The sequence below is a fragment of the Aotus nancymaae genome, unplaced genomic scaffold (genome assembly GCF_030222135.1).
Source record: "Aotus nancymaae isolate 86718 unplaced genomic scaffold, 86718_ANA_hifiasm-v0.15.2.pri h1tg000115l, whole genome shotgun sequence".
NCBI classification, from domain to species: domain Eukaryota; kingdom Metazoa; phylum Chordata; class Mammalia; order Primates; family Aotidae; genus Aotus; species Aotus nancymaae.
In genome coordinates, this window is record NW_026988530.1 from 13,551,169 (window position 1) to 13,577,714 (window position 26,546).

General features: G+C 50.0%; 1 protein-coding gene, 1 non-coding gene and 1 pseudogene across 2 annotated transcripts; 1 reads left to right on the plus strand and 2 right to left on the minus strand.

Annotated features, from left to right (window-relative positions):
• Positions 1-327: 327 nt before the first annotated feature.
• On the minus strand, positions 328-8,609 carry LOC135272569 (NUT family member 2G-like; annotated as a pseudogene).
• LOC135272568 (isoleucine--tRNA ligase, cytoplasmic-like) lies at positions 6,359-22,000 on the plus strand. Its single transcript, XM_064370993.1, has 10 exons — positions 6,359-7,349; positions 8,573-8,702; positions 9,926-10,044; positions 13,266-13,350; positions 15,830-15,951; positions 16,406-16,508; positions 16,752-16,835; positions 17,138-17,269; positions 19,095-19,269; positions 21,960-22,000. The coding sequence occupies exons 4-10, from the start codon at positions 13,330-13,332 to the stop codon at positions 21,998-22,000; spliced, it is 678 nt and encodes a 225-aa protein (XP_064227063.1). The 5' UTR covers positions 6,359-7,349; positions 8,573-8,702; positions 9,926-10,044; positions 13,266-13,329.
• Positions 22,001-24,844: 2,844 nt separating this feature from the next.
• On the minus strand, positions 24,845-24,906 carry LOC135272594 (U7 small nuclear RNA). The gene has a single exon (XR_010340615.1). It is a non-coding gene; the product is annotated as a U7 small nuclear RNA (small nuclear RNA).
• Between the last annotated feature and the right edge of the window lie 1,640 nt (positions 24,907-26,546).

Below are 26,546 nucleotides of genomic sequence, written 5' to 3' on the forward strand. Positions count from 1 at the left end.
TGGGTACCCAGTGCCTGGCATCTCCCAGTCCCTCTGTACTCCTTCACAGACCCCCTCCACTGAGCAGCACAGCCCAGAGGACAGAGGCAGGAGCCCGGAGAGCATTTCCAACACAACTGTGTTTATTCAGATTTACACATGAGACCTCCAAGGTATTGCTCCCCACCCCCACCCCTAGGCCCTCCCTTCCAGTTCAGCCACCGTCTCCCTCCCCTCCCTCCCGCCCCTTCCCTCCCCCACCCTCCCCCATCATGCTAAGGCCCAGCAAGATCAGCCCTAGGGGAGAAGTCTTTGCTGTGAGGCACCTGATGCCCTGAGGGTCCGAGAGTTGAGAGCCCCACCCTTGGGGATTGGCACCAGAGAGCCTGCCCTGTCCCTCTACTGGCTATAATGCTGCATTTTCTTCCTCTTAGAAAGCAAGGCGTCACCCTTTCTCTTTTTAGACTGTGAGGGGCCACCCAGCCCCCAAGCCAGGGATTGCGTCCCAGAGACTCTGAGCCCAGGCCCTAGGTCGGGCGTCTGAACAGCAGGGGATAGGCCTCTGAAGAGAGCTCGCTTCTTGGACTTGGTGGCAGGAGCCGGTGCTGGGCTGAGGTCTCTTCTCTTTGCAGATTGGGACTGAAGAGCTCCCTGGGGTTCCCGCCCTTCTAGGCTGAGAAGGCCCAAGGCAGGGACAGGGCTCTGGGACAGCTTCCAGGGCCGCAGCGTGTAGTTGGTACCCACGGCAGAAACCATACCGGGGATTTCCCTCTCCTCCTCAATTGACCCCTTAGACAGCCTGCATGACTCCTTGACAGGAGAGGCTCCAGGGAGACCCCAGGTGTCCTTGGTCCCCACGCCTGGGCAGGTTGGTCTGTGGTCCTGGGGAGGATAGGGCGCTTCTGGGCTGAGAAGGCCCGAGGCAGGGACAGGGCTCTGGGACAGCTTCCAGGGCCGCAGCCTGTAGTTGGTACCCATGGCAGAAACCATACCGGAGATTTCCCTCTCCTTCTCACTTGACCTCTTAGCCTGCATGACTCCTTGACAGGAGAGGCACCAGGGAGACCCCAGGTATCCATGGTCCCCACGCCTGGGCAGGTGGGTCTATGGTCCTGGGGAGGAGAGTCTGGCCGGGCAGCCCTCAGCCAGCGGGAATCCAGTCTCTCCAAAACCACAATGGGATTTTTGGACCTGGCCGTCCCAGTGCACACCCTGCCTTGTCCCTGAGGGTCCCGGGAAGCCGTCTGGGGGATGGGTCTGTGATCCTGGGAAGGAGAGTTTGTCCAGGCAGCCCTCAGCCTGCGAGAATCCAGCCTCTCCAGAAGCACAACAGGGTTTTTGGACCTGGCCATCCCAGTGCACACTCTGCCTTGTCCCTGAGGGTCCTGGCAGCCGTCTGGGGTGGGCAGGTTTCCATGCTGACCCCTTGTTGGGGGCCAGGCACATCTCTCTCTGCTCCTTGGCCCACTGCAGACTTAGAAGAGATTGAGCCCAGCTGGGTGGTGCCATGACTAGGGACTGCCCTCTCACACCGTTCCTCCTTCAAGGATAGGAGGCGCTTCTCTGCTACCTGCGGGAGGAAAGGGGGAACTTACTGGCGCTGCCTCAAGTGTGAACAGGGCCCAGGGTGGTGGAGACCAAGGCAGTTGGGCAGCAGGCAGGGAAGCCTGAGGCAGCTGGGCTTCCTGTGAAAGACAGAGGGTGTGGCTCTGCTGGGCATCCCGCTGGGCCTCACTGCAGTTTGCATCCTGACTCCCCTCCCTGGCTCCTCTCCATCCTGCTCCATCGGAACCTGCACCTCCCCACCTCGGAGTGGCTCCCCAAGAAGCCGAGCATCCTCCGCAGGGTGGGGTGGACAATCAGGTGGGACTTCTGTGCCGGGTCCCTCCTGCCCCCAGGGTACCTGGGTTCCCCTCCCTCCCTGCTCTACCTGGGCAAGGGTGAGTCCTTCCTCCTGCTCCACCTCCTGGCTTAGGGCCAAGAAATCCATGTGTGTATCTGGGGAAAGCAGTTCTTCCAGGAATCGGGGGTGAATGACGGCCTCCACCTGGAAACAGAAGGAAGACAGTGTGAGCTTCCTGGGCAGGGAGTAACCTGGAGCCAAGGACACCTGGAGGAGATGGAGAAAGCAGTGAGCGCCCCATCCCCACCCTTCTGGAACTGTTTCATATCATGGCGACCACCAGCTCCACACACAGACCACAGACCTGGGAGCATACACACATGCAGACAGAGACACACAAACCACACACAGACACACAAAGAGACCCACATACGATACAGGAACATAGACACAAGTAACACACACACTCCACACTCACACCCACACCGACACAGAGTAACCAATCACAGATACAAAGACACAGACAGAATCACATACACAGACAGTCAAATCGACGGCAACACACACACCCATCTACTGCGGAGGAGCTAAGGAACAGAGCTTAATTCCAAGGACCTGTGAGTGCCACCCCCTCGAATTCTGCAGACTCCAGCACTTCAGGCTAGCCCACCTTGGTGATGAAGTCTCTCTGGGAACACAGATTGTCAATGTAGCTCAGGACACCTGGGTCTAGAAGCATCCTGTCCCCTTCCTGCTTCACTTCGCCCTCTTCCCATTCTCCGTTGAGCTCCCCCATGGCCCCAACGGGAGGCCCCAGCAGCTCCTGCACGATGTCCACATACTCCTGCACCACTTCGGGGGGATCTCCTCGGGGGCCTTGGTCTCCGCTGGCTGCTGCGGCCTGGGTGATGTCAGGTGGGCCTTGGTCTCCGCTGGCCTCTGGGGCCTGGGTGGTGGCAGGCAGGCAGGTGGGGCCTTGGGGCCGGCCTTGCTGGGAAGGTACACTGAGGCAGGGAGGGAGGAGGATGGGCGTGGTGAGGGCTGCTCCTCCTGCTTGCATCACACAGGGGAGGGCAGGGCTCAGGGACCTGAAGTGGGTCCCAGCTGGGTCAGGACCACCTGAACCACAGCGCCCCTGGAAGAGACGCCACAGGAGGGGCACATGTGAGACAGCATCCTTTTGGAGGAAGCTTGGAGTCACTGATATGCTGAGTACTCCACCCGCTCATCCCTGCTTCCTGGGCAGATTGTTGAGTTTTGGAATGGCGAGGGGAGAGAGTAGCTAGGAAACCTGACCAGGTGAATACCCACTGCATGAGCACGGGCCGCCCAGCCCCCCAGCTCCCCTGAGCTGTCTTGTTGGAAGGAACAAATCCCTCTCTTGAAGGGAGGCATGGGGTGTGGGGCCAGTGGCCTCCCTTGGCCCCTCTGGGCTTTGCCGTGGCTCCTGTGGGAATGTGGGAAGCCATACCTGGCTGCTTGACCACCTCAGGGGCCGATGGTCCCTGAGGTTCAAGCCTCGGCAGGGCTGGAGGAGGCAGGCACTGGGGCCCCTTCATCCACTGCGACTTCTGAATCTGCATCTCCTCCTCAGCCTCAAACTCCAGGAACCTGGGGTGAAGAAGGTGTAGGCCGTCCTGAGAGGGTCCAGGTCCTCTGCCCCCAGGACCAGGCAGCAGCCGATGGCAGGGATGAGAAGGCATGCCTCAGGCAGGCTGTCCGGGCCCTCCCTGGGGCCCGTCGCCCAGTCCCAGAGGGAACTTACTCCCAGAGTTCTGGGCTCTCCCTCCCTCACCCGGCCCCTGCAGAGCCCATGGCATCAACAGGGCTTTCTGACTTAAGTCGGGGCCACGAGGCCCAGGAGGGCACCAGGAGTGGGGTTTATGGCAGAAGGCGTCCATGATGTTGCCCAGTTGCATGAGTCCTGAGGTTGGGACTGTGGGTCCCTGAAGGATAACCCAGGAAGATGAAGCATGGGAGACCCCGGTCGGGAGGAAGCAAAAGCTGGGCACAAAAGACAGGGCCCCTTTCCCCTGAGGCTGCTGTCTTTCTGTCTTAAAGGAGGGGACTACGAGGAGCAAAGGCAGGCAGGCCAGAGATGGGTCTCATGGTGTCCTGGACGCAGGTCTCCCCTGACCCAGCGCAGGTTTCTCCAATCCTGGCCAGGCTGGGATGGGTGAAAACAGACTTCTGGCCACTGCTGTTAGGAGAGTGCACCCTGCTCTGTCTATAGTCCCCAGCGCCCCTTCTCCCCATCCTCACAGCTGGCGGTGATCTCCTTTGGGCTGTGATGCTGGCTCCTCCCTCCCTGACCCTTAGTGTCAGGCAGGGGTTGGCCCGAGGCCAAGCAGGGCGTGGCTTCCCACCAGGGCAGGATAGAGACCCCAGAGCACTCCAGGAGGGAGGAGCAGCTTCCTGAGGGAGCCAGGGGCCCAGGAGGGCCTGCGTTTGTCCACACCCTCCTCATGCTCCACACTGAGAAGCCACCATGGCCATCCGGCTTCTGTCATCCTCTCTCACCCTGCCATGTGGGCTCTGCCCCTGCACCCCAGACTCACTTTCCCGCCATCTCGTAGTAGATCATCCGGTCAAAGTTGCTCGTGTGCTGCCATTCCTGCACGGCCCGCCACAGTCCCTTCTCCAGGATCATGGTGGGCTTCCGCCGGGCCAGGGATCTGAGAACTGGGCTGTAAGGCAGTGCAGTCAGTCCCAGTCCATAAGCCCACCCTCCATCCCAAGCCCACTGGTCCCAACACCCGGCCCCTGTCCCCCCCCCCACACATGTCCTGCCATCTGTCCCTGTCCTGTTCTCCCCCACGTGGGCAGGATATGCCCCCAAGATCAGTCATCAACACAAGCCACCGGCTGGTCTCTCCAACTGCCCCTCGAGTCCTCAGTGTTACAGTGTTGACAGATGAACTCAGTACTATGGGTGGAACATGAGTGTCCCCAGCATTCCCGTGCTGAAGCCCTAATCCCTGGTGTGTCAGTTCTTGGAGTTAATCAGGATTAGAGCAGGTCATGAGGGTGGGTTCCCATCATGGCATCTGAGCCCCGATAAGGGCAGGAGGAGACACCAGGGCTCTCCCTCTCACCCGCAAGAGGACACAGCCAGAGGCAGCCCTCTCCACCCAGGACACCAATCTGCTGTTGCCTTGATCTGGGACTTCCGATCTCTGGAAGTGGGAGACGTGAATGTGTCCTGATAAAGCACCCAGTCTATAGGATTAGTTATGGCGGAGCCCGAGCTGACTGAGACAGCGCACACACAGAATGACCGGGGAGCGAGGGTTGACATGCAGGTTCCAAGGCCCCAGGACTGAGCATTTAGCCAGCTTCCTGGGGACTCTGGAGCAAGGCAGCCCCTGGGGATGCAGCCTCAGAGTCCTGGAGACGAGTAGAAACCAGAACCAAAGCAGAACGGCATCGAAGCCCACTCCACGCCAAGCCTGTGAGCCTGGGGCAACTCTACTTCGTGAATCCGGGTCCCCAGTGCACCGGGACTCAGCTCCAAGGGAGAATGCAACCAGTTCCAGGATGCAGGGGCAGCAAGATTTTTTGGGACAAAGATGGGGCCTCCTTACACCTACACCCTGGGCAGGGGACTTGCCTAGGGGAGTGGCCAGTGTGTTGCCCAGTGGATGTGCTCAAGCTCCCGTGGAGTACGGGTTTGCTCATCAGCGGGGGACACAGGGTCACAGAGGCACCGCAGGATGGAGAGAGGCAGGACTGGGACTGAATCGACAAACTCTCAGATGCTGGCATTGCTGCCTCAGTCACCACAGTCCATGGCCCTGGGCTGCTGGGCTCATGGTGCACTCAGAGCCATCACTGGAGCCCGTGGCTTTGGGGAACACTGTCCTAGATAGCCTAGTCCTGATAATGATAGCAGTAGGGACAGTAATCATTAACAGTTATCATGTAACGTGTCCCAGCATGTGCTGGGCACTGTGCTGTGTGCCTCATGTGTGACCTCAAGTCACCTCTTCACCATCCTCTGAATGAAGCATCGTCGTCCCTTTTTCTAGAAGGGATCGAGCACAAAGCTGCAAATACCTGCCCAGTAAGGATTGGCTGGACTCATGGGACAGTGAGGGGCAGGTGAGATGAGGCCCCTGAGAGTCTGTCCTGAGCGGCAGCCAGATGAATGTTCCTGAAAATGTGCCCTTCCATAGCTCAACCTGTCGCCTTCAAGACTACCCTGCAAGCTCCCCTGAACAGCGTGACCTCCCGTCCATCCAGCAGTCTCTTTATAAAAGGGTGAGCTGCAGGGTGAGCTCTGGTGCCCCGAGGACACTCACATGAAGAAACAGGAAAGCGCTTCCATGTCCGGACTCTGGGGAAGGTGCCTCTGGGCCAGGTGCTTGTAGTGCTGCCAGAGTCGGAAGTTCTCATACACGCTCTGGGGATTGCAGGAGTTGTCCGGCGGGGCCTTCACCTGGGAGGGAGCCAGGCTGCCCTCTCCATGAGCCCCTTGTGACCATGGACAAGCATTCCCTGGAGCCATGATGGGGCCCGGCTGGGGAGCAGGTGGTGGTGCTGGAGGAGGAAGGCCCTGGGACCAGCCTCTGTCACAGGCCTGGGTGCCCCCAACGACGTGGGCAGCTGCCAGGGTTCGGGGAAGTGGACATGCCACTCCCTCACAGATGGCACCTGGAGCCTGCCAGACGAGGGGGGTCTGAGGTAGGACCAAGGTCTGTGCCTGAGGGGCCTTCACAGGCCCCACTTCTGTCTTCATCTGGACAAGGACGTTGGAAGCCCCGGCCCAATTCAGGCCTTGGCCATCCTGTCCTGCCACCAGAGGGGTCCTGGGGAAGGCAGACAGCACCGGAGGGCCGCCTGGAGGAACCACTGCAGTCACGAGGGGCGGCCCATCTGCTGGGCCAGGAGCAGGTGTGGCGAAGGACAGAGCCGTGAACACTGGCATGGAGGTGCCAGGGTTCTTGGTGACACCCGGTTCCAGCTCTGGGCATGCTGTGGAGACGAAGGAAAGAGGTGAATGAGCTGGGGTCTCCAGGTCCGCCCTAGTCACTGGGGAATCAGAGGGGTGTCCTACAGCTGAGGGCATGTGACAGGGAAACTGCAGCTTGCAAGTGTCCCTGATTGTGCATCGCATGCTCTGTTCCTCCATAGGAGGGTCCCTTCACTAGAGAGCCTGGCAGTTAACCAAGATTGCACTACTGCATTCTAGCCTGGGTGACAGAGCAAGACTCCATGTTGAAAAAGAAACAATGAAAGAAAACCACTGGATGGAAATCTCTCCCAAGCCAGCACCCCGTGAACCCTGAAGATAACCCATACGCATCACACCCAGTGTGCAAGTGATTGTTCTGGCACCATGCCCCGCAAGTGCTAAACATGGGTCAGAGTCAGGCGACACTTTCCTCAGTGCTCGGTGGTCCTGGCTGCCACTCAGGAAGCTCTGTTCCCAGGGAGCAGGTCTGAGAAGCAGTGGTGGAGTTCCCTGAGATACTGTCACTGCGCAGCCAGCAAGAGCGGCACACGATCAGAACACAGCCAGCAAGCGGTGAGCAGTGGGGCTGTCGGGGGAGGTGTCTGGGGATTTTCACAGCTGCTGGTCATGTTACAGTAGGTCGTGGGACAACGAGCCCATCTCTGGTCCTTTTCCTTTGAGCTCCCAATAACTGAATATAGTGACCAACCAAGAACCAGAGGTTCTTGGGCCACAGGCCAGTTGTGGCAAAGTTGTCTGGAGCTCATCCCTGTTCGCTAGGACTTCATGCAGTCTCCAGTCAAGGGGAACAGGGATACAGCACATGCACCTCATCAGTCAGGACACACATCCTAACTTGAATAATAATAATAAGAGGACCATCTTCCTATTTGTGTGCTACTCTCCTTCCTCTACTGAAAAGGAAACCAGTCTTTCCAGACCTTTCCACTGAGAACCAGCAAGAGTCCACACCTGTCCCCTGTTCATGAGGTAGTAGACATGGAATAGAGGCAAATTGTTCATCTCCACTGAAACGCAAAGTGCAGAGGACAGGCCATGAGCTAGCAGACAAGAGGAAGTGGGTCTGAAGACCTGCGCTTCCACAAAAGGATGAACAATTCAGAACAACCTGGGAAGCCCGGGCCGTGTTGCCTGAACTTCCCCACTGACCCCACCGCTGTTAAAGCCAACAGCTACCTGAACTGACTGAGAAGCCACCTCTGGGGAGCGAGCTGAGAGGCTGCGGCAGTTACAGTAGCCCCAGGCTCGCCCACCCAGAGGCTGTCACTGCATGCTCTGTCACAGCCATCACACCCAACAGTCGTCTCTGGCTGAGACTTCTCCTCCTCACTCCTCCCTAAGATCTAGAAAAGTCCAGTCCAAATCCCTCTGAACACTATGGAAGGGCACCTTCCAGGTGCCCGAAGACATAACACAGGGCTCAGGCTTGCCCGCCATCTTCATTGGGCCACCAGCACAACACGATCCCACCACTCCCTACAAACACACGGTGACGTGACCTGTCCCCTTCTAGAAAGAATCAGTACATCCACTCCATCCTTTCCCCTACACGGGGTATTCTCCCAGGCATCTTGGTCCACCTCCAAGGAGCCGTCCTCCCTAACCACAGACTCAGCGTGCCATGGCCCTCTCCAGGTGTGATGTCTTTGGGGACATCCAGTGCTCCCTCCCTCCTCGACACTAGCCCTATCAACTGTCCCTGGGGCAGTGTCAAATTTGAATTCCCAAGGATTTGAAATGTGACAGAGACTTGGATAATACCCCTGTCCCTACAGACTCACCTCCATTTGAAGCCATCCCCTCAGGCTGGGTGCTGATCACCGCTGTCTGACAGTTTCCACAATGAGAAAAGTCAAGAGCAGGACCCAGAGAGTGACCTGCCTCAACAGATTCTCCTGAGTTCAGGTAGGTCCGGTAAAATTTGAAAGTCAAACAGTTTAGAACATAGGACCCCAGACATTCTGCAGAGGGGGAGGGGCAGTGCAGCAGGTACTGGAAGGGGTGGGGGACATTCTGTGAAGGGCTCCAGCCAATAGGAAAGAACTGAGGTTCCCTTCCAGCTGGAGGGCAGCAGCGCAGACTGTGTGCACCTCTTTAGGCAACTTTTTTTTGAGACGGAGTTTCTCTCTTGTTACCCAGGCTGGAGTGCAATGACGCAATCTCGGCTCACCGCAACCTCCTCCTCCTAGGTTCAGGCAATTATCCTGCCTCAGCCTCCTGAGTAGCTGGGATTACAGGCACGCGCCACTATGCCCAGCTAATTTTCTTTTTGTATTTTTAGTAGAGACGGGGTTTCACCATGTTGACCAGGATGGTCTCGATCTCTTGATCTCGTGATCCACCCTACTCGGCCTCCCAAAGTGCTGGGATTACTTTTTGACTGTCTTTCTGGCTCACAGCACAAAGCTTCAACCTGATGTCCCCTTTACTTCCATTCTTTGTCAACAGACCTACTTTTGTCCCCCTCAACCCATGCTCCTTCCCACTTGGGTTCTTTCCCACTCTTGATGAATCTGAACAGGGGCTGCACTTCCTAAACACAATTTAGAACACTTCCTAAGAACCCTTGTGTTTGTCAGACGATCCACGTCCGGATCCTCTGCCTGATTCAGGTGGAAAGCCTCAGTCTGGGAAAGAGTGGCTATGCGGCCAGAAAGCCTTTCATTTTGTTTCCCAGCATATTGCGCTGGTATTAAGCGTTTATTTTTTATCTTTTAAATGATTTTAATTTAACCAAGCAATACTTTTGCATGGTTCCAAATTCAAATTGTGCACAGTGGAATAGGCAGTGACCAGTCTAGACAATTTTACTGTCCTTCCTTCCTGAGGTTTAAAGTAACTAAACCCTGCACTTTCTGACGAGGTTTTAGAATATCTCTCAATTCTTAATTACTGTTTGGTGCAGAGAAGTAATGTTTTCCTAAACTCTCTTCGGTTCTCTCAAAAACATAATTGAGGACTTAATGTCCTACGTTGGTGCTTGTCTTGAAAATATTGCTGAAAATCAGAAATTCACATTGCCAGCAGTGTTTGGGATTCTTTTTGTTTGTTTAAGTGATTTTAAAAGTTTATCTCCTTATCGTACCTTACCCCAATGTGCAAGTGTTTTACTGATTGTTCATTCCTAGGAAGAAGAGATAGTATTTCTCTACAATGAGAACAGTTAGAAAAAGCCCCAACATTACAGACCAGTGGATCCTGTCCTTCATGCAGTCTCTCATTGGCTTCTTTGAGACTAAAATGGCAGGTGAGTCTCTCTTGGTCTGTCCTCCCAGATCTACTCTCTTTGTAACTGCCCTTTTGGTATGTATCTGTCTATAAACATAGTGGAAATATTGAGAGATACAGAAGATTAAATAATTGCTTCCTTTCACCTCTCAAATGTAGTTCTGTTAAGGCTTGTTAATTGTTGGGATGTCCTTGTTTCAAGGCCCTGGGGAATTCTGACCTGGCTTGGTGGCTCACACTTGTAATCCCCAGCATTTTGGGAGGCTGAGGCAGGCAGATCACCTGAGGTCAGGTGTTCCAGACCAGCCTGGCCAACATTGGTGAAACCCCGTCTCTACTAAAAATATATTAAAGAAAAAGTTAGCTTGCCATATAGGCGGGCACGTGTAATCCCCAGCTACTCAGGAGGCTGAGGCAGGAGAATCGCTTGAACCTGGGAGGCGGAGGCTGCAGTGAATCGAGATTGCACCACTGCCTGGGTAACAAGAGCAAAACTCCATCTCAAAAAAAAAAAAAAAAAAAAAAAAAGCACTGAGCAATTCTGTCTTTAGGGGGTGTCCTGGCGAGCTCAACCCTCCACAGAAGAGCTTTGGAGTTCGATAGCTGTGAGTTCAAAGCCCAGCTCTACCACTTGTTCCCAGTCCAGAGAGTTGCCTAAAGTCTGACCATCAGTTTCTTTTTTTTTCTTTCTTTCTTTTTTTTTTTTTTAATTTTTATGGGTACATAGATTTATATATTTATGGGGTATATGAGATATTTTTAGACAGGCATACAATGTGTAATAATCACATCAGGGTAAATGTGGTATCTGTCACCTCAAGCATTTATTGTATCTTTAAACATCCCAGTTATACCCTTTTAGTTGTTTATAAATGTGCAAGAAATTATTGTTGACTGTAATCACCCCATTGTGCCATCAGATGCTACTCATTCATTCTATCTTGACCTTCAGTGTCTTTACCTGCAAAATGCCCAGTACTGTTTGTAAGGCTTAAGTAGAGATGATTTACATAAAGTAGCTGGCAGATAATAGGTACTCGATAAATAATACTTGTTATTATTACATTTATAACTTATTTTTAGGTCTATTACTGAATACTTCCCATGTTTTCTAGAAAAATTAGAAAAGTCAGAAGAGCAGTAATGAAATGGACGTATTGCTATATTTCTATTAACTAACAACAGTAAGTTTGTTAGGTAATTTTATAGAGATTCAAAACTACATTATGTTGAGTTCCTCAGGGTTTCAGATAGTTACAACCATAGGTCCAGGTGAGACATCTGGGACACCTCAGACAATCAGTTAAAGTGGGCAGGCAGAGGCCCTGGGTCACAGTGAGGATGAAAGAGGGTAAGGCAAATCCATCCTCACAGGACCCTGTAGATCCTGCTTCTGTTGGGCAGAGCAGCGGCCACCACAGACCTGGGATTCACCGTTAACCTATATATTGGCACATGCCACTCCCTGGAAAAGGCAGTACTGCCCCACATAGCACTAAAGACTGTTAATCAGTCACCCTAAAGGATTTGTCCACCTTGTTAAACATGTAGAAGGATCGTGACAGTCCAGCTGTTGCCCAGATGGACATGGATGAAGATGGAAGTGAGTGTGAGGCTGATTCCTGCCCTGAGGAGGGCAGCACTGGGAGTCCAGTACACTCTGTGCAGACTGCTCACAACTGTGTCTACTTTTCCCTCCTGAGTGATATGAGTGGGTGGGAAATGGGATTGTTGCCCGGAGCAGCTGCCGTAACCTGGTGCAGCTGGGTCTGGAGAGTTTGCACCCTGACTGGGGCCTCATCTGCCTGGAAACTAGAGATCAGCAGCCACGTTGTGTGGGTCATATTTAAGTCCCAGCTCTGCCAGCCTGTCAGCTTCGTGCCCTCCACTCCCTCAGCAGCACTGTGGGTTTGAGAGGACTTGGCTCACAGGGTGGCGGTGGCCTGGGTAGTGGCTGCTGCTGCTGCCCCCGTATGTTGTATGTTCATCCATTGCATGTGGGGTTCATTATTCCCTCAGAGTTGAAACAAGAATATAGAAAACCTGAGCTCCCTAGAAGGTAAAAAGTGGTGTGAACCCTAGAAATCATTTAGACAGACCTCAGTCACTGAAATCACCTGTTGAGGAAAGTGTGATCAGCTAACGACTCTGGCCTGGGGCTCAGCCCACTGGCACCCGAGTTCTGGTCTTCGTGAACAGCAGCAGAGAGCAGCTCTGCCCCTTGCAACTTCTCATCTCTTTAGCTTAGACCAGAAGCCTCATTAAAACTCCCTGGATTCTTTTCATTATCATAAACTGTGTTTGTTTCTAAGTGTTGCTCGTTTGGTGTTTGTTTTTATGCAACAGAATATTAATTTAAAGGGGAGGTGAATGAGAATCCTTAAAATAAGCCTTGCCTCAGACACGACTGGCTAAACATCCTTTCTTTCCTGCTTGACCTCTGAGTTTCTCAGGGAACCCTTCAAATCCTCCTAATTCCTCAAGACCTTCACTACCTCTTGCTGTTTTTACTTGACTATTTTAATACTTAGAAAGCAAGTTATATTTTATTCCTATCCTATGCCAGTTTCTCAGCTGCAGCACTATGGACAGTTTGGGCCAGATCATCCTCTGTGGTGGGGCTGTGCTGTGCGTTATAAGATGTTGAGCACCATCTGTGGGGTCTACCCATTAGATTTCAATAGCACCACACTACCTGCCAAGTTGTAGCAAGCAAAATGTTTCTTAAAACACTGACACATGTTCCCCGCAGGGCAAAATTGCTTTTGTTTGAGAATCACTGGCCTATGCTATGCCTTTTAGCATCTGATTTGAGCTTTTTGTATGTCTTTTAGTTGCCGTACAATGTACTACAATAGAAAGGAGTTGGGCATTGTTGATGCTGCCAAATTGCACAACTCCCTGTAAACGGTATTTGCTACACTTGTGTTGTGGGCAGCCTTGGACTTTGATCCACACATACTGGAGTTTTTGGCTTTTTTCACTGACCAGTGGAAATTCACATGTGGCTCATAGTGTGGTTTTTATGTGTGCATCACAAAACACCTTGACTGCCATGTAGCACATCCTCAACAGATGGCCGTTATGTGATTGCTTCATTTTGGTTCTTTTCTCCTTGGTAAGTGGAGGCCCTTGGATAGAAGAGGCAGCCCATTCTTTGTTGTATCCAGCCCTCTCCCCACCCCAGGTGCCTGGTACTCACTCGCTGCCTCATTGACTTGTCTTACTTTTTGCTTATAGGCTTTACACTGTGGTGCCTCGCCTTGTCAAGTTTGTAGATACTCTTACCAATTGGTATGTTAGAATGAACCACAGAAGATTAAAGGTAAGCGCAGTCTGCTGTTGAGAAAAGCAAAAAGCACATGAAGTTTGAGAGTAGAAGAAATACGAGAATAGCCCAAAGGGAAAGGAACATTTTCAGATGCTCTCAGTTTTTGAAGCTATGTTTTTCTTCTCTTTTTACATTGCATTTTAACTATATTTGTCATTTGAGGCATAGGGATCTATAAGTTCTAAAAAATTTTTGGATTTTTTTTTCACAATACAATTATGTATATATATTGGAAGGGGAATGTCAGGGCACAAACAGGGCTAAACCGAGCAGACCTCTTAACATTTGAAATAAAATCATGCAAATATTTTATTAAAATATTGGCAGGTATGGCTTTAATATTGAGAGGGATACCGCCTTCCATTTACCACAAGGGAGTCGGTTATTTGGCTGTGGACAGAGCTCCTGTGTAGCTGTTGGGGGTTTGGGATGAGCAGAGCATAGGTCCTGGTCTCAGGACTTAAGCAGGGTACATAAATAACAGTGATGTGTAACAGGGAGAGCGAAGTCTCTACCGTAGGCCCAGTAAAGGCTCCCACCCCCCATTAGTCATGTCTTTTTTTTTTTTTTTTTTTGAAACAGAGTTTCACTCTTGTCTCCCAGGCTGGAGTACAGTGGCAGGATCTCAACTCACTGCAACTTCTACCTCCCGGGTTCAAGTGATTGTCCTGCCTCAGTCCCCTGAGGAGCTGAGATTACAAGTGTATGCCACCACACTCAGCTAATTTTTGTATTTTTAGTAGAGACAGGTTTCACCATGTTGGCTAGGCTGGCCTTGAACTCCTGACTTTAGGTGATCCACCTACCTCAGCCTCTCAAAGCACTGGTATTACAGGCATGAGCCACCGCACGCAGCCAGTCGTGGCTTAAAATGCATTAATATTCAAACCCTGCAACACAACTATAATTTCGTTTTTGTGCAGGTGTCTCTCACACACACATATCTAGGACATATGCTAAGATGTGTATAGTAGTTATCTCTGGATAACTTATTCATGGTAGAAATTTTTTCATTATCTTCGTTTTTGCTACAATGAATTAGTTTTTTTAAATACACAGTATATACTTTTTTAACATAAAATATCTTATTTAAAGGCACTTTAAAGTTTTCAGTTAGCAGCTGTTTCTGTCTGTTGTGGGTAGATCCATTCTGCCCTCAGCCTTTTGGTCCTACAGTCAGGCTTTACTTTCCTATCGGCTTGCCTCAGGTGGGGATAGTAGGACAGCAGCTGCACATCCTGGCCAGGCTTTCTGCACTGCTCTGCAGGGCCACCCTAGACAGCCTGTGGTCGTGGCCCTTTCTTCCTGCTCTGCCTCGTGTTCTGGCTGTGTACTGCATGCTCTTTGAGGGTTGCCTCTTTTTAATCAACTTATTTTTTTAATGATAAACACTTATTTTAGCAGTTCAAAGTTTATGTTTCCTTTTTATTCATTAGGGTGAAACTGGGATGGAAGATTGTGTCATTGTCCTAGAAACCTTGTTTAGTGTTCTGCTTTCTCTTTGCAGACTTGTAGTAAGATGGTTGACTTCTCTCTAGTACCCTTTGGCCTGTGTGCCGCCTTCGGTACCCACTTGCTGCAGCGTCCTCCTTTTATATCTATTCTCTATTATTCCACCAAAAGCAGAAATAGATGTTTTATAACAGCTTATAGCTGTAGTTTCTTTTCAGAAATCTTAACTAGCTTATACATGTTAAGTAAGGACTAAGAAATACTGGATTTTTTCCTTCCAATCTCTGGTAGTATAGTGTAGTCAGGGCCCTTGGCTCGGGAAGGAGGATCTACAGTGCGAAGTAAGACATACCTCATCTTAATGTGGATTGGCATAATTGCAAATAATGGGGAAGTTCTTTAGCTAATACCTGTCCTAGCAGATATATCACAAAAAATACTTTGACTTAGCATTGGGAGGAAAATGTGCAAGTAATTGTTTGATATATGTTCCTATCAGTTCAAATATTAGTTAAATAATGTAAAAGTGGAAAGCCTTCAACTTTCTTTTTATCCTGTTTCTGCTACTCTATATGTTATAAGGCTCCTATTTATTCCTTAACTGAAGGAAAATCTGCTTTGTACAAGGTCCTGTGCCTGATCCTCTCCATACCTCATCTCATCACCTTCATCCCGTGAAGCAGGGGGTGTGTTCCTCAGTTTGCAGATGAGGTTTCTGAGGTTTGGGACAGTCAGTCCTCTGTGCATATTGACTTGGCTGATATATCATTAGGTGCTCCTGTTTCTATTTTAGACATCCTTCAGAATTCTTGAGATGCTTTGGGTTTTTCTGGCTCCAGTCCTACAACTATGCTTCAGGGCTGTGAGGCCATTTCTCATTCATAGGGCATGTTTTGTAACCTCATGCCCATTTCAGTGCATATTACTGTGTCGCTAACATGTTTAGCTGTTTCTCAGTATAAATGAGGTCAGTTGTTGATGACTGCATATGACTGACATGACGTCCTGTGTCTTCATACAGGCTCCCTACACGCCTTTTCTCACTGAATTGATGTACCAGAATCTGAAGGTGCTGATTGACCCTGTTTCTGTTCAAGACAAGGACACACTCAGCATCTACTACCTCATGCTGCCCCGTGTTCGGTAGGAATCAAATAGAAATAAGTCTCACCTGTGCCAAGGAGGGAGAGTTGCTCAAGCATTTGGGGGAGAGGAGGCATTTCCCTGTTCCAGCTCCCTCTGTGCCCTGCCTCCCACCCTGGCCCCCAGCTGACATGAACCCCTCCTCAGGCTGCATGATGGGGCCCACGTTGGTACATGGTAGCAGGGATGCTTGGTATGGAACCCCGTTGTAGAGCTGCAGCATGTGGGGTGATGGGGGCCCTTTGGGGAGGTGCCGTGTGCTGAGGCAGGCTCAGGCTGCTGCCTCCTTCTCTGTCCCCCAGGTGGGCACTGCGCTGCCCTTCCCCCAGTGCCTCATCAGGAGGGCCTGGCCACACTTCTGTAGCCTGACCCTCTTCCTCACGTAAGCATGCCTGATGTCTTGAATTTTCCTTTTAAATCTAATCGCTTTCATATTCCTACCTCTACCACTCAGAGAAGAATTGATTGATAAGAAAACAGAGAGTGCAATATCTCAGATACAGTCTGTGATTGAACTTGAGCCAGTGATCAGAGACCGCAAAACTATTCCCATAAAGGTTTGAAATTTTACTTCTATTTTACATGGCACCGATCTAAATATTTAAGTCTTCGGGGTGTTTTCTTAATATAGAGAGCTTACAGCAATGGCCTTTTTTCTTTTCTACAGTGAGGGTGTGAATGACTTAGTACTAGTCCAGCCTGACTAGTCTAGAGCTTGAGGTTCAAATAAACATTTAATATTTTTCTGCAGTCTAGAGGACTGGCTGCTGAGTGACCTTCCCCCTCCCTTTTCCTCCTAGTATCCTTTGAAAGAAATTGTGGTTATCCATCAAGATCCAGAAGCTCTTAAAGATATCAAGTCTTTGGAGAAGTATGTCATTGAGGTGAGATGGATGATTTGTCTGTTTTGGGTACAAATAGACCTCCCTTGAGAACATTATTTTGATGAATAATCTTCAATAAAGTACATATTGACTGTATAATTTATTTTCATTAGTATATTCATAAAAAATTTAACAATCCATCATATTTTACACTGTGCTTGGAATCAGCACAAATTTTATATAATTCTTTTAAAAATATTTCAAGATCAATGAATTTTTTTTTTACCTATCAGCTATCATCTTTATTTGCATCTCTTCTGTGTTGAAGTACTTTTTTTTTTCCTTTCTTTTTTTTATGACAGAGTCTCACTGTCACCCAGGCTGGAGTGCAGTGGTGCATTACCACAACCTCCACCTCCCAAGTCCAAGCGATTCTCCTACCTCAGCCTCCTGAGTATCTGGGACTACAGGCACTGCTACCGTACCCGGCTGACGTTTGTATTTTTAGTAGAGGTGGAGTGTAATCATGTTGGCCAGTCTTAAAACTCCTGATCTCAAGTGATTTGCTCGCCTTGACCTCCCAAAGTGCTGGGATTACAGGCATGAGCCCCACTTTGCCAGGCCTTCTGAAGTACTTTTTGATAACTACCAAAGAAACTTTGTTCCTCCAAATTATACAAGTGACAGGTGCCCTCGCTTTGGTTATAAATAGTCAAGGCACTAGCGTAGTGAGCTTCTTTCCACTCCATCTCTCCTGGAGTCTCACTTCCTGACTGCTTCATAATTTATATAATTACTCTTCTGTTTGAAATTTAGGTTTCTGGTAACAAACAAAAGCTATATGTGTACATATATGCATATATCACTGTATGGATATTGGGTAGATACCAGAAGTGGAGTTTTGGGGTCAAAGTTTAAATTACAGTGTCAGTTGTCTTCCTAAACATCTTTATTCCATGGTTTTTACAAAATGAATAACATTTTACCTCATCTTCTTTATGATGATAGAAAACATGTTTTTTTTTAAATTTCATTGTTTATTCTTTTCACAGGTAATATTTAAAATCATTATTGTAGAAAATATCAATTTCTGTATTTGGTTTTCAGTTGCTTGAGAATCCCAGAGAAATACTAGAAACTAAAAGTTAGATTGTAAATTCTGAAATTAGTGCCTGTGGTTATGCATAAAATAGGATTTTTTTTTTTTTTTTTTTTTTGAGGCAGGGTCTCATTCTGTCACCCAGGCTGGAGTGCAGTGATGTGATCTTGGCTCACTACAACCTCCATCTCCTGGGCTCGGGCACTCCTCCCACCTCAGTCTCCCAGAGAGCTGAGATTAGGCATAGTAGTATAGGCTTTTGTACAGATGGGGTTTTACCATGTTACCCGGGCCAGTCTCCAACTCCTGAGCTCAAGCAGTCCTCCCACCTCGGCCTCCTGAGGTGCTGGGATTACAGGTGTGCGCCACTGGAAACATTTTAAATAAATTACTTCAGTCACTTAAAATGACATTAATGTAGCTACATATAATGGCAAAACTAAACATTCCATAGTATTTGCTTCAAACTATTGTTCTCATGAGATCTCATTTTCCCATCTACTGTGCCATCACCATCCCTGCTGCATCAGTAATCCTCAGTAGCATGACTGAAGCATGAAGTGTTCTGTTTAACTGATTCATCTGCTTGGTTGATAGTTAACCTTGCAGTACTCTGAAATTGCTTGCACAAAGGTTACCTCTGAGGGATGAAGTTTATATTTCTGGTTCTGGAGTCCTTTTTCTTTTATGCTCAACTGTCTTGGTCGATCTTCATAAGAAACATTTTTTTCTTACCGTACAAGTCACTGGCTTTTAAGCATATTTATAGAATTGTGCAACCATCACCACAGTTTTAGAACATTTTCATTCATCCCGGAAAGAAACCCAGTACTCATTAGCATTCACACACCGTTTTCCCCTCGATACCTGACCACTTCCCGGCATCCACGTACCTATTTGCTGTCTCTGGGTTTGCCTTCTCTGGACATTTCATATTAGTGGAATCGTACAATTTGTAATTTTTATGTCTGGCATATTTTGGCTAGCATAATGTTTTACATTAATTTATGTTGTAGTGTGTATGAGTGCTTCAGTCCTTCATATTGCTAAATATTTCATTGCGTGTGTCTACAGTATTATTTTATCCATTCATGGTTGATGGACACTTGAACTGTTCTTACTTTCTGGCTGATGGGAATAATGTTGCTGTGGACATAGGTTTTTGTGTGAACATATGTTTTCATTTCTCATTTTTGTTTCCTCTTGTGCACTAACTATAGGAATTGAATGTTCGAAAAGTTACACTGTCTGCAGATAAAAAGAAGTATGGCATTCGGCTAAGGGCAGAACCAGATCACATGGTCCTGGGGAAGCATCTGAAGGGAGCCTTTAAGGCAGTGATGACGTCCATCAAGCAGCTGAGCAATGAGGAGCTGGAGCAGTTCCAAAAGACTGGTAGGTGTCTACACAGACAAGGGCACACCGTTCATGTCCTCAGGCTGAGGGATATTTTGTATTTACGTTATTGTTTGACTTTAAAATTACATCCTTTGCTTATATTTTCTTTTTTTTGAGATGGAATCTCACTCTGTCACCCAGCCTGGAGTACAGTGGCACAATCTTAGCTCACTGCAACCTCTGCCTCCCAGGTTCAAGTGATTTTCCTGCCTCAGCCTCCCGAGTAGCTGGAATTACAGGCATGGGCCACCACACCTAGCTAATTTTTATATTTTTAGTAGAGATAGGATTTTGCCATGTTGACTAGGCTGGTCTTGAACTCCTGGTCTTAGGTGATCCGCCTGCCTCAGCCTCCCAAAGTGCTGGGATTACAGGTGTGAACCACCGCACCGAGCCATCCTTTTGTTAAATAAAACTTTTTTTCATGTGCATAAAAATATTTATTATTATTTTTTTATTTTTATTTTTTCCTTGAGATGGAGTCTCACACTGTTGCCAGGTGTGACAGTGTCATGATCTCTGCTTACTGCAACCTCTACCTCCCAGGTTCAAGCAAATCTCCTTGCCTCAGCCTCCCAAGTAGCTGGGATTACAGGCACCTGCCACCTTGCCCAGCTATTCTTTTTTTTTTTTTTTTTTTTTTTTTTCTATTTTTTTAGTAGAGGCAGGGTTTCACTGTGTTGGCCAGGCTGGTCTTGAACTCCTGATCTTGTGATCTGCCTGCCTCAGCCTTCCAAAGTGCTGGGATTACAGGTGTGAGCCACTGCACCTGGCCATAAATAATTTTTACAATTTAGAAAGAAAATAGCTGGGTACAGTGGCTCACACCTGTAATCCCAGCACTTTGGGAGGCCCAGGTGGGCAGATCACTTGAGATCACTACAAGCGCATATTACGACAGTTAGTCGGGTGTGGTCATATGCACCTGCTATCCCAGTTACTCTGAGAGGCTGAGGTGGGAGGATCCCTGCATCCTAGGATAATTTTTGTCCTTACTCTCATGGTGCTCGCTGACATTAAAGATTTGGGAAAATAATTATGGTTTTGATAAATGCTATAAAGGGAAAATATAGGGTAGTATAAAACATGTATCGGGGTACCTAACCAAATGATGGGATTAGGAAAGTGAAGTTAGCACCATCTCGCCACCCCTCTACAGAGCATTTCAGGGTGCCCAAAAATTTGCAGCTCTGCTATGATTAGAATCATAGGTGGTTTGAGTGTGGCTGTCTGACATCCTGTGGCTGTCTGGGGCACAAGCTGTTTATTATTAGGACTTCCTCTGAAGTTGAAAATCATAAGCTGCAAGATATCATTAGAAGAGAGATTTAAGGATTCATAAATCAGATGAGTGGCTAAGGAAATTGGGGGAAATGTCCCTAAGATTCCTCAAATATTTAGATATAATAAAAACATAAGACATTAGCAGCTAGAACTGAAGTTATTTCTAATTACTAATCAACTCAAAATGTTAAAATAGAAAACTTACAAACCTTGAAGTCACAAATATAAATTGTTTCACCAGATAGCCACAGCATCAAAAATTCCTGAAATCAACCTTATTTGAAATTAAAGGCCTAGTTTCTAAATTTTAGTTTCACATGTGGGGAGTGGTCGGGGGTACTTAGGGACAGGTGGGGATGCCCCTCAGTGCTCAGGGGAGCTGTGGTGTGTTGGAGAGGTCAGGGGTACATGGGGACAGTTGTGGGGACAGGAGGGGATGCCCCTCCATGGTCAGGGGGCCTGGGGTGTGATGGAGGAAGGGGGGGGATGTGGGGGGATGTGGGGACAGGTGTGGGGACGGGAGGTGATGCTCCTCAGTGCTCAGGGGACCTGGGGTGTGATGGAGGGATTGGGGGAATGTGGAGACAGGTGTGGGGACAGGACAGGATGCCCTTCCATGGTCAGGGAAGCTGGGGTGTGATGGAGGGGTTGTGGAGGACATAGGGACAGGTGTGGGGACAGGTGGGGATGCCCCTCATGGTTAGGGGAGCTGGGGTGTGATGGAGGAATTGGGGGGACATGGGGACAGATGTGGGGACAGGAGGGGATGACCCTCATGGTCAGGGGAGCTGGGGTGTGATGCAGGGGTCGGGGGGACATGGGGACAGGTGTGGGGACAGGTGGGAATGCCCCTAAGTGCTAAGGGGACCTGGGGTGTGATGGAGGGGTTGGGGGGGAATGTGGGAACAGGTGTCGGGACAGGAGCGGATGCCGTTCTTTGCTCAAGGGAGCTGGGGTGTGATGGAGGGGTCGGAGGGAAGTGGGGACAGGTGTGGGGACAGGAGGGGATGCCCCTTACGGTCAGGAGAGCTGGGTGTGATGGAGGGGTTGGGAGGATGTGTGGACAGGTGTGGGCACAGGAGGTGATGCCCCTCATGCTCAGGGGAGCTGGGGTGTGATGCAGGGGTCAGGGGGACATGGGGACAGGTGTGGGGACAGGTGGGAATGCCCCTCAGTGCTCAGGGGACCTGGGGTGTGATGGAGGGGTTTGGGGGGACATGGGGACAGCTGTGGGCACAGGAGGGGATGCCCCTCATGCTCAGGGGAGCTGGGGTGTGTTGGAGGCATCTCCAGCCAGAGGGGATGGACAGAGATGGGAGGGAGGGAGTATGGCAGCAGCCGTAGCTGATGGAATGCTCCAGAGGATGAGCCTCTGCCGCTCTGGGCCTGGCCTCTCCTTGGAGACACCGATTTCCTCGAGTCTTCTGACCCAAAAACTATATGAGAGTGCAGTGGCGTGATCTCAGCTCACTGCAACCTCCGCCTCCTGGGTTCCCATGTTTCTCCTGCCTCAGGCTCCAGAGGAGCTGGGCTGATGGGCACTTGCCACCGTTCCCAGCTAATTCCAGCTCGTAGGTAGATTTTAACATTTTCTAACTGGCAATTGGTTATTATTAGACTGGGTGCGGTGGCTTGTGGCCGTAAAGTTTCTGAGGCAGGTCTCAGACAGTTTGGAAAGTGTTTGTTTGTTTTGAGAGGGAGTTTTGCTCTTGTTGCCCAGGCTGGAGTGCAGTGGTGCCATCTCCACTCACCGCAACCTCCGCCTCCCAGGTTCAATCGATCCTCCTGCCTCAGGCTCCTCAGTAGCTGGTGTTACAGGAGTCTGCCACCACACCTGGCTTTTTTTTGTATTTTTTCTTTTAGTAGAGATGGGGTTTCGCCATGTTGGCCAGGCTGCTGTTGAACTACTGACCTCAGGTGATGTGCCCGCCTTGGCCTCCCAAAGTGCTGGGATTACAGGCATGAGCCACTACACCCAGCCTGGAAAGTGTGTTTTGCCAAAGTGGAGGAGTTCGAGGCCAGCCTGGCCAACATGGTGAGACACCAGCACTCCTAAAAATACAAAGAATTAGCTGGAAACAGTGGCATGTGCCTGTAATCCCAGCTACTCAGGAGGCTGAGCAGGAGAATCATCTGAAGGCAGGAGGCAGAGGTTGCAGTGAGCTGAGATCACATCAGCGCATTCAGCCTGGGTGACAGAGGGAGACTCTGTCTCAGAAAAGAAAGAAATGGGACGTCGAGGAAGGGAAGGAGCTCTCACCTCCTGGAGAAGAGGTTACTCACCTCAGCAGACTCCAGACTGCAAACCCACCTTGGGCCCCAAACACAGGGGGAGTTAGGAATTAGTTGCTCTTAGCCAGGTGCAGCTGCTCACGCCTGTAATCCCAGCACTTTGGGAGGCCGAGGCGGGTGGATCACCTGAGGTCAGGAGTTCAAGACCAGCCTGGCCAACACAGTGAAACCCCATCGCAACTAAAAATACAAAATTAGCTGGGCATGGTGGTATGCATCTGTAATCCCAGCTACTCTGGAGGCTGAGGCAGGAGAATCACTTGAACCCAGGAGGTGGAGATTAAAACGCAGGTCTGGCTGGGTGCGGGGGTCTCACGCCCTTAATCCCAACACTTTGGGAGGCTGAGGTGCGTGGATCACTTGAGGTCAGGAGTTTGAGACCAGCCTGGCCAACATGGGGAAACCCTGTCTATACTAAAAATACAAAAATTAGCCAGGCGTGGTGGCAGGCGCCTGTAATCCCAGCTACTCGGGAGTCTGAGGCAGGAGAATCACTTGAACCCGGGAGGCAGAGGTTGCAGTGAGCCGAGATAGCACCATTGCACTCCAGCCTGGGGAACAAGACCAAAACTCCCATCTAAAAACAAACAAACAAACAAAAACCCTTGGTCTCTATAGCCGTTATCTTAATGCAGATATTCCTTTGTACTAATAACAACTCTTTTTTTTGTTGTTAGAGACACTGGGTCCCGCTCTGCCACCCAGACTAATTTTTTGGATTTTTATTAGAAATGGGGGTTTCACTGTGTTGGCCAGGCTGGTCTCAAACTCCTGACCTCAGGTGATCCACCCGCCTCAGCCTCCCAAAGTGCTCGGATTACAGGCGTGAGCACCTGCACCCAGCTAAGAGCAACTAATTCCTAACTCCCCCTGTGTTTGGGGCCCAAGGTGGGTTTGCAGTTTGGAGTCTGCTGAGGTGAGCCTCTTCTCTAGGAGATGGGGGCTCCTTCCCTTCCTCCACGTCCCTTTTTTTTTTTTTTTTTTTTTTTTTGAGACAGAGTCTCCCTCTGTCACCCAGGCTGGAATGCGGTGATGTGATCTCAGCTCACTGCAACCTCTGCCTTCGGGCTTCAAATGATTCTCCTGCCTCAGCCTCCCAAGTAGCTGGGATCACAGGCATGTGCCATGATGCCCGGCTACATTTTGTATTTTTAGTAGAGACGGAGTTTCACCATGTTGGCCAGGCTTGTCTTGAACTCCTGACCTCAGGCCTCGGCCTCTGAAAGTGCTGGGATTACAGGCATGAGCCACTATGCCCTGCCCCTCTGGGTCCCATTTCTGAGAGGAGACCCCAGGTCCATCTGGAACATTCCTCAGATCTGAAACTGTCAACAGGCTAATTTAGTCCTTAAAAATCTTACAGAAAGCCAAGCACAGTGGCTCACGCCTGTAATCCCAGCACTATGGGAGGCCAAGATGGGTGGATCACCTGATGTCGGAAGTGGAAGACCAGCCTGACGAACATGGTGAAACCTCTGTCTACCAAACATACAAAAATTAGCTGGGCGTGGTTGCGTGTGCCTGTAATCTTAGCTACTTGGGAAGCTGAGGCAGGAGAATCGCCTGAACCTGAAGGCAGAGGTTGCAGTGAGCTGAGATTGCACCACTGCACTCCAGCCTGGGCAACAGAACAAGACTGTGTCTCAAAAAGAAAGAAAGAAAGAAAGAGGAAAAAAAAAAAAGTAGGAACAGAATGGCCATTCTCCTGCTGATGGGACAATATCCAGACTCAAATGTGGCTACAGAAGCCATCTTCCTCCTAACTGTTGAAAGCAGAGCTCTCCCATCAGAGAAGTAGCTTAGAGCCTGATTTATTTTAATTTAATTTAATTTAATTTAATTTTATAGAGACGGGTTTCTCCATGTTGGTTAGGTTGGTCTTGAACTCCCGACCTCAGGTGATCTGCCTACCTCGGCATCACAAAATGCTGGGATTACAGGTGTGCGCTACCACGCCTGGCCTTATTTTATTATTATTTTTTTAAATAAATTTTTTAGGGGCTTTCCGGCAAAACACGGAAAGGCTGCTAGACAAATTCTAAAAGAGCTGTAACACTTTTTGTTTTATTTTGAGACAGAATCTCACTCTGTCCCCCAGGCTGGAGTGCAGTGGTGCAATCTCGGCTCACTGCAACCTCCGCCTCCCAGGTTCAAGGCATTCTCCTGCCTCAGCTTCCCGAGTAGCAGGGTCTACAGGCGCCCACCACCACACCCGGCTAATTTTCCTACTTTTAGTAGAGACGGGGTTTCACCATGTTGGCCAGGCTGGTCTCGAACTCTTGACCTCGTGATCCACCCACCACGGCCTCCCAAGGTGCTGGGATGACAGGCGTGAGCCATGGCGTGGCCAGACCCTCCCGTTTAACGGTATGAGAGGGGAATGAAGAGGATGGCAGAGGACTGGCGATGTGTGTTATGAAGAGGATTTCTGTTTCCACTAGGTGGCGCTGTTGGCTTAGAAATACCACGCGCTGGTCAGAGCATGAACAAGTTTAGGTGAAATGACCGGGACGCAGGTGGAGTGGTTTTAAGGAGCAGAGTTTATTAGGCCAGAAAGAAGGAGGGGAGAAGAAAAGAGCTCCTGGCTACAGAGACATAGGGGGATGCTGATAACGAGAAACCCTGGCCAGGTGCGGTGCCTCATGCCTGTCATCCCAGCACTTTGGGAGGCTGAGGTGGGTAGATCACCTGAGGTCACGAGTTCAAGACCAGCCTGGACAACATGGTGCAAAACCTCATTTCTACTAAAAATACAAAAAAATGTAGCCTGGTGTGGTGGTGTGCGCCTGTAATCCCAGCTACTTGGGAGGGTGAGGCAGGAGGATCGCTCGAACCCAAGATCGCGCCACTGCACTCCAGCCTGGGCAGCACAGCGAGATGTCATCTCAAAACAGAACAAAACACAAAAACGTGTTTTCCATGTTGTTGTTTTTTTTCTTGAGACAGAGTCTCACTCCATCACCAGGCGCCAGACTGGAGTACAGTGTTGCGACCTTGGCTCACTGAAATTTCCGCCTCCCGGGTTCAAGCAGTTCTGCCTCAGCCTCCCGAGTAGCTGGGATAACAGGTGCCCACCACCAGGCCCAGCTAAGTTTTTTGTATTTTTAGTAGAGATGGGGTTTCACCATCTTGGCCAGGCTGGTCTCGATCTCTTGACCTCGTGATCTGCCCGCCTCGGCCTCCCAGAGTGCTGGGATGACAGGCGTGAGGCACCGTGCCTGGCCTTGTTTTCCTTGTTATATAAGCCTGGGAAACTTCATCAGATTTCCCACACCAGGGCTCAATACCCCAACAGATGGAGGCGGAGCCCCTGTGGGGGCCAGGCTGGGAGGTGCAGGACCTGGGCCCCTCCCAGGCAGTGCATTACGTGGCTCTGACACACCCAGAATTTAGGCCCCCATGCCTGGTAGACCCCACAGCTGGGAGACCCCACGGAATCACCTGTGGGGACCTTTTCACTGTCCTAGGCTGGAGGGTTTAACGTATGATCTCAGGGTGGGGGCTCCCCAGAAGGCAAGAGACATGCTGCAGTCACCCCAGGAAAGAGGCTTTGTGAACTCCTTGTTGGGGTGGGGTTTGCCCTGGGTGGCTCTGGACCTCTCTCTGTTTCTCTCTCTCTCTCTCTCTTTCAGTTCCATATGCATGGGAAAGAAAGAGAACTCTTCTGCTACACTGTTGGGTTCTGCAACCGGGGCCCT

Bases quoted from the DNA above. Each gene is read 5' to 3' on its own strand.
- LOC135272568 (XM_064370993.1), top strand. From the start codon at position 13,330: ATGAACCACAGAAGATTAAAG. The intron at 17,270-19,094 runs GTTTGTATTTTT...CACTAACTATAG, and splicing joins TGCTACCGTACCCGGCTGAC to GAATTGAATGTTCGAAAAGT. The intron at 19,270-21,959 runs GTAGGTGTCTAC...CTCTCCTTGGAG, and splicing joins GGAGCAGTTCCAAAAGACTG to ACACCGATTTCCTCGAGTCT.